The sequence below is a fragment of the Miscanthus floridulus genome, chromosome 5 (genome assembly GCF_019320115.1).
Source record: "Miscanthus floridulus cultivar M001 chromosome 5, ASM1932011v1, whole genome shotgun sequence".
NCBI classification, from domain to species: Eukaryota; Viridiplantae; Streptophyta; class Magnoliopsida; order Poales; family Poaceae; genus Miscanthus; species Miscanthus floridulus.
In genome coordinates this window covers 14,235,170-14,243,138 of record NC_089584.1, presented here as the reverse complement: position 1 = coordinate 14,243,138, position 7,969 = coordinate 14,235,170, and the positions used below count along the sequence as shown (strand labels likewise).

The 7,969-nt window shown below is 53.3% G+C and overlaps 1 protein-coding gene across 1 annotated transcript; it reads left to right on the top strand.

Annotated features, from left to right (window-relative positions):
• Nucleotides 1–5,436: 5,436 nt before the first annotated feature.
• Nucleotides 5,437–5,739, top strand: LOC136454269 (uncharacterized). The gene has a single exon (XM_066454748.1). It carries the CDS (start codon nt 5,437–5,439, stop codon nt 5,737–5,739), a length of 303 nt encoding a protein of 100 aa, XP_066310845.1.
• The last annotated feature ends 2,230 nt before the right edge of the window (nt 5,740–7,969 follow it).

Below are 7,969 nucleotides of genomic sequence, written 5' to 3'. Positions count from 1 at the left end.
AAAAAAAAGGCGAATAGCTTGTTTATTTGATTAAGCATGAAAAACAAATTTATAAACAAAAATACGATACGACTGGCATATAGTAAAATTTGGAGCATGATTTTTTTGCATTTAAAATATCAAGTAACAAACTTTAGTGCTTTAGCCGTGTTTGAAAATATAAATAGTCAGCTTAGTAATCGAATAATTGAGAACTAAAATAATAACGAAAGCCCCACTGGCCACTCATCTCCCCTATCTCGCCGGTATGACGTGTGCGTTAATGGATGATTGGCTGGACTGACTGTCTTTGCGTCTCGCCAGGTTCGAGCCGTCCTGTCTATGCGTTAGGGTGACGACGGTGGTGCGTTTCCCCTGCTCTGAATCAGTCATCTGATTTGTTGCGACGTGTCGCGCGTGTCCCTGCCACCTGCTGTTCGCATCATCCCGTCGCTCTGCAGCACTGCCGAAGCACGTCGCGCTGTCCCTGCGTTAATGAAGTTGGCCGAACCCTCGCGTTGTTTTCCTCCTCCCTTTTCTATTTCTGCTTGCCTCTGTCTCTGATTGTGCTTGCCTGCCCCCGCGTGTCCCTGCTCTGCTTGGTATTGTTGTTGTACTAGACACGCAGTAGGCCACGTGTGCCTGCTTTCGCACGACTTTGTTCGGGAGCGCCTTAATGGGATTTGCCAAGTCACTGCTCGCTCTGTCCCCTTGCTTCTGTGGCCTGCCTTGCTTGTATCTGTCTGCTCCATCGCATCATTCCTGCAGCAATCAACGTCTCTGTCTGCCATGTCTCTGTCTACCTTTGCTTGTTGCTGCTCCACTGTTTCCTCTACCAGTCATGTAGGCCGGCCACCCTAAGCTGCTGCTGCTGCCTCCTACCCCTGCTTCTTGAGGAAGCCAAGGCGCTACCCGGAACTGCTCTCCATCCCAACTTGCTCAGCCGACTACCGTACCCCGCAGCCACTCCGAGGTGTCTATGCTCCGCCGCCATTGCGCCCTCCCCGCAGTGGCCAGCCATCTTCTCGGCCGGGTCCAGCACGCTGCCTCCCTTGCTCTCTGCCGGTGTTTTGGACCGGCGGGCCCTCAACCAACTAGTAAAAACATACTACGTGCCCCTAATCCCGGATGGTGATGCAAAGAGACACAAGATTTATACTGGTTCGGGCAATGGGTGCCCTACATCCAGTCTGGGAGATCGATCTTGTATTCCTTTGCACCGAAATGCTCGTAGTAGGGGGTTACAAGCAGGGCGAGAGAGGGATCTAGTCCCAGGTCTCTGTGTGGAGCGGCGTGGATGACTTGGGATCTTAGTCTAAGGCGGCGGAGAAGCGTACGCGTTACAGAATATCGAGTGTGTGTTCGTCTACCTCGTGAATCTATCTGCCTCTCTCGTCCTCTCTAGGAACGGCCCAAATCCCTCCCTTTTATAGTTGAAGGGGGGACAAGGGTGATACATGTGTTAGCTATGCGGCGTCATGCGAACAGAGGCGGCATGTCTGAGCCCTGTAGCCTATTACTATGGCAGCGTGATTGATGGAGTGGTCCTGTCCTTGAAGTGCTGGAGCAACATGCCGGTCATATCCGAACTTTGAGCGACGTGGGAGCTCCAGTGATGGCTAGACGCAGGGCCTAGCGAGCGACGTGCTGGTTGTTGTGCGTTGACTGCGTGAAGAGCCGAGGCCCTATTGGTGCCGAGGCCGAGCCATCGTAGAGGGCTCGGCAGGCGCAAATCCCGAGATTGTCGAGACCCTGAAGTAGATTATCGAGGCATGGAGGGAGCAGTTGGTTCTATACACTGACTTCGAGGCTATAGTAACCTGGACTTGACTCCACACGCCGCGTAGTTTCTGGGGCAGGGGTTAGGTAGCACAGCGCAGTACAGGCGCCGGTCGTGGGCACAATACCGAGCACAGTGGTTGGTAACCCCTGTCTTGTCCCATCTCGGGTTGGCTTCGATGTGACCGGCATCCAGTCATCACTGGAGCTCCCACGTCGCTCAAAGTTCAGCTGTGACAGGCGTGTTGCTCCAGCACTTTAAGGGCAGGACCACTCCATCAATCATGCCACCATAGTAATAGGCTACAGGGCTCGGACATGCCGTCTCTGTTCGCACGACGCCGCATAGCTAACACATGCATCACCCCTGTCCCCCCTTCAACTATAAAAGGGAGGTATTTGGGCTATTCCTGGAGAGGACGAGAGAGGCAGACAGATTCACGAGGTAGATGAACACACACTCGATATTCTGTAACGCGTACGCTTCTCCGCCGCCTTAGACTAAGATCCCAAGTCATCCACGCCGCTCCACGCAGAGACCTAGGACTAGATCCCTCTCTCGCCTTGCTTGTAACCCCCTACTACGAGCATTTCGGTGCAAGGAATACAAGATCGATCTCCCAGACTAGATGTAGGGCACCCATTGCCCAAACTAGTATAAACCTTATGTCTCTTTGCATCACCATCCGGGATTAGGGGCACGCTGTAAGTTTTTACTAGTTGGTTGAGGGCCCACCGGTCCAAAACACCGACAGTTGGTGTGCCAGGTAGGGGGTCTTTGTGTTAGCTTTATCTCCCTAACAAGTTCCGGATGGCAGATCCCATACGACCACTGCGTCTCGGCACGGTGATCTGGTTCGGGAGCCTAGAGTTCATGTCTCTAGGATGTGAGTACGATATGGTACTTTTCACAACCCAAGCCCCACCGACCGATGACGACATCACACACCCACAGCCTAGGCACAGGCGGCGCCCGGGCGGCCGCTCTCGTCGCGCTCGCCAGGCACGACGCGAGTGGGGCCACCCCGACACCACGCAAACTCAGGGAGACATGCCACTCTCCACCGGTATCCCACGCCCAGCTGTTGGCATAAGGTCCCTGGTTAGGGTCCTGTCTAGCCTAAGCCTAGATAGGGGAAAGACGCCGGTGGCGCATGACGACGCCTCGACATCAAGCTCTGCCCCGTTACGTCCTGAGGAGTCGACTTCAGCAAAGCAAGGCTCGGCGATGGCACCATCCCCGTATCCCTTCGGGTTGAGAAATGCCGCTGCCACCTATGCTTCCGCCTACGCTTCTGCTCACGCAGAGCCCTCAGGACGCCACCAACGCTTCGCCCTCGATTTTGGCACCATGACTTCGACTCACTCCCACGCTGACTCCTTGGAGGAGGACGAGGCGTGGACCGAAGCGGACTTCTTCGGACTTCGTGACCCTAAAGCCATGCGTCGCTTCCTAGCTGCGAGCGACTACTGCTTCGGCTACTCTGACTTTGACGATGAAGGCACTTACAATCCCACTCGTGAGTGCTTCCACGTCGGACTCAGGATGCCAAGCACGGGCAATGAGGATGAGGGGGCAGGCAACCGTACCCTGCTTCGCCAGGGAGCGGGCGATGCCACGCCCTCATGCATTGTCCTACCAGCAGCGCGGAGTGAGAACCTTGCCCTCAGACAACTTCGACGCCCGGACCTGGAGCAGCTCCATGAGCTTCAGGCCAAGGTCGAGCAAGATCGACTCCTTCTGCAACAGCTCCGAGACACTCTCGAGCAGGAGCAGCAGGGTCGCGGTGATAGCGGAGGAGCTCGGCAGAGGGCCCACGACGTCCACCACCGCATCAACGACGACGAAGGGGGTGAGCAACCCCCGATCTTCAATTGCGCTAGCCAAAACATCACGGCTGCGGTAATGCTAGTCCGAACAATGCCCGAACCCTCTACAACGGAGGGGCGACGGGTCCATGGCGAGCTCCAGGACCTCCTCGAGACCACCATGGTACAGCAAGCCGAGAGTTCCACCTCCCGACGATGTGAGGGCGCCTTGGACCTTCCCATGGCACTGCCTCGGCAGGACAGGGATGCCTCAGCTCATCCCAAACCCGCTCGCGCACCAACGATCAACAGGGTCCCTTTGCTGCATGACCGCCTTAGCAACCAACGCGAGGCATAGGGCGACCACGAAGTAATCAGCAGGCGACGGTGACACGACAATGAAGGGCCCACTCGGGGCTACCATCCGCATCGAGGTGGTCGCTACGATAGCGGGGAAGACCGTAGTCCTTCCCCTGAGCCGCCTGGCCCTCGAGTTTTTAGCAGAGCCATCCGCGTTGCTCATTTTCCAGCCCGGTTTTGGCAACCGACCAACCTCACAAAGCACAGCGGTGAAACCAATCCCGAACTTTGGCTGGCCGATTACCGCCTGGCTTGTCAGCTAGGCGGCACGGACAATGACCTGCTCATCATCCGCAATCTCCCGTTGTTCTTGTCAGACTCGGCACAAGCCTGGCTTAAACACCTCCCTCCCTCATAGATCCATGACTAGCGCGACTTAGTAAGGGTCTTCGTCGAGAACTTTTAGGGCACATATGTGTGCCCTGGGAACTCCTAGGACCTCAAAAGTTGTCGCCAGGGCCCAGACGAGTCTCTCCGAGACTTCATCCAGCACTTCTGTAAGAAATGCACTGAGTTGCCAAGCGTCGGCGACTTGGAAATCGTCTAGGCTTTCCTTTCCGGCACCACTTGTCGAGACCTGGTCCGAGAATTGGGTCGGAACATACCAACCTCGGCGGCCGCACTCCTCGACATTGCCTCCAACTTCGCCTCGGGCGAAGAGGCCGTTGGGGCCATCTTCCCTAATGACGACGCCAAGGGGAAGCAGAGGGACAAGGCCCCCGAGGCCTCGGCTCCCCACCTCCCCAAGAAAAAGAAAAAGGGTCGCCAGGGGAAGCAGGAGGTCCTCGAAGCTGACCTAGTCGCGGCCACAGAGCGCAAAAACCCTGAGGCCCCAGAGGCCCCGGGCTCTTCGACGACATGCTCAAGAAACCCTACCCTTACCACCAGGGTCCGATAAAGCATGCCCTCAAAGAGTGCACCATGCTCCGGCGTTACTACACCAAGCTCGGGCTCCTCGATGACGATGCCAAGAAGAAGGGCGCCGGCGACAAGGATGACGGATTCCCCGAAGTACACAACGCCTTCATGATCTTCGGCGGGCCTTCAGCGAGCCTCACGGCACGACAGCGGAAGAGAGAACGCTGGGAGGTCTTCTCGGTGAAGGTGGCCACTCCCCGGTACCTCAACTGGTCTCGGGAGGCAATCACCTTTGACCGGGACAACCATCCCGACTATGTCCTGAACCCTAGGCAGTACCCACTTGTCATCGACCCCATCATCGACAACACCTGGCTCACTAAGGTATTGATGGACGGAGGCAGCGGCCTCAACATCCTCTACGCCAACACCCTAGAGCTCCTGGAGCTTGACCAGTCGTAGCTCCGGGGAGGCGCCGTGCCTTTCCACGGCATTGTGCCGGGGAAACACACGTGGCCCCTCGGGCGCATTGACCTGCCCGTCTGCTTTAGTACTCCCTCCAACAACCACAAGGAGGTCCTCACCTTCGAGGTGGTTGGGTTCAAGGGAACCTACCACGCCATCCTAGGGCGGCTGTGCTATGCCAAGTTCATGGCGGTCCCCAACTACACGTACCTCAAGCTCAAGATGTCGGGCCCCAACGGCGTCATCACTGCCGAGTCGACGTACGAGCATGCATACGACTGCGACGTCGAGTGCATCGAGTACGCCGAGGCTATCATAGAGGCCGAGACCCTCATCGTCAACCCCGACCAGCTCGACAACGAAGTGCCCAACTCCAAGCGTCACGCTGGGACTTTCGAGTCCACGGAGGCTGTCAAACTCATCCCAGTCAACCCCACTTGCCCCGACAACCGAGCGCTGAGGATCAGTGCCACCTTCGACATCAAATAGGAAGCCGTGCTCGTCGACTTTCTCCGCGCGAATGCTGATATGTTCACATGGAGTCCCTCGGACATGCCGGGCATGTAACACCTCTGGTGTTTTGACCTAACACTAAAACTTGCCATGTCATCATGAGCATTGCAAAGCATTCATAAAGTAGAAAATTTTGAATGCATTCACTAAATAAGCCTTATTTCATAATGTTGTTATTTCATGTGATGTGTTTCAAAACCCTAAATAAAGATCATGACCACAAGGGTCAAATTTCATGTGATCATATGAGGCCATGTGTCATTTGACTCAAATAACCCTAATGGGCCATGTTACTGGTCAAAAATCAAAGTTAAAGTAAAAGGAAGACAAATCAAATTTGAATTCAAATTCAAATTATAAAAGTCCTTTTTGCCCCTTTTGACTAATTCAAAATCCATGTGGAATTTGGGGTTGAGGCACAAAGCAAAGTTGAAGATTATTTTATAAGGATCAACTTTGGTATTCAAAGTTTTTCAAGTTTACATATAAAATTTGGAGTAATTTTTGAAATGATTCAAATACTCAAATGCACCCCAAATTCAAATTTCAAAATGGAGGCAGAATTTGAAAATGTTCCTAGAAGCAAAGTTGTAGAGTTTGAAAAATTGAGCAACTTTCATTTTTGGAGATTTTCAACTTCTTTAGAAAAATTAGGAGTAATTTGCAAAATTAACGTAGTGGCAATTCTGTAAATACTTCAAAATTTAAAAAAACAGCCGGCGCCACCTCTCTGCTTGCCGTCGACGCCACGCGGTTGTCGCCGCCGATCAGATTGCGCCGCTTCCTCGTGCTTTGACACATAGCTGGTGCCGTGGCGGGTCTGTGCGTGCGCTGTCGACGCCAGGCAACCCCTTCCCGGCTATAAATAGTAGCAGCCGCCGCCGTCGTCCCCGTTTTCCCCTTCTGCTCTGCTCCGCCGCCAGCTAGCTCCATCGCTCGCCATAGCCACCATCGAGCAGCCTCCGTCGTGCCCAGCTACGCCAACGCGATCGCCTTAGTCTTGCGCTTCTCTATGGCTTGCTCACATTGCCTGGGTTGGCCGGAATCGCCCGGCGCAACGTCTTCTTCCCCGAGACCAGCCAGAGCTCCACCACCATCGCCTCGACGTGGCCAGGCTATTCTAGACCGTCTCCGTCTTCACCAACTGCACCGGCGTGATCGTGGTGAGATACTGAATGCGATCCTCACTTTGTTTTAGACTCTACTGTGTCGTTGCCGGGGTTACGCTGTGAGCCGTCGTGCTCGAGCCGCCATGGCCGGCGTGGAGTCTTCTCCGGTGCACCTTCTGCCATTCAAAGGGCGGGGATGGGTTCGTAGGAGTGTGTAGATCATTTGGGTGCAGTCTTCCTTGCCGGAGCATCACCGTCGGCGCATTTTGGTCCGGCCAGTGATGGCAGCGCCGCCGTGACCTGTATGAGTCACTGACGAGTGGGGTCGGGCTGTCAGTGAGAAGGAAGGAGAAGAACAATGATGTTTTGTTATTTTCTGATTTTGAATAGTGCTGAATCTTTGGACATTTGTAGAAAAATAATCATAGCTCCAAAAATTCTGAAATTTTGTGTGTAGCCTCTGTACATGCTCTAGTATGGTTCAAAAATTTGAAACTTGAAATTTGAATATATTTTTAATGTTCAAATATTCAGTCCATTAATTAATAAATGCAATTTCTATGATTTTTGTAGGCCACTGAATAATTCCAAAAATTATGAAATTTGTTTTGGTACACTCATTTGTCATGATGAAGCTTACATAAAATTTTCATGTCATTTGGAACAAGTTCATTTTTGGGCTTATTTCCAAATTAATTCAAAAAAATAAATAAAAGCAAACCCTAAGTGTTAGATTAGTGGTTGATCTTGTTTTGGTCATGTTTTGTGACTAGTAGGGTTTCAAGATCAGTGTGGTTGGAGAGTTCACCGTAGTGGTCGGAGAGTTCACCGTAGTGGTCGGAGAGTTCACCATAGTGGTCGGAGAGTTCACCGTAGTGGTCGGAGAGTTCACCGTAGTGGTCGAAGAGTTCACCGTAGTGGTCGGAGAGTTCACCATAGTGGTCGAAGAGTTCACCGTAGTGGTCGGAGAGTTCACCGTAGTGGTCGGAGAGTTCGCCGTAGTGGTCGGAGAGTTCATCAAAGTGGTCGGAGAGCTCGCCGAAGTGGTCGGTGCTGGTATGGTCACATCTGTTATGAATATGGTTTGGTTAGTTTGG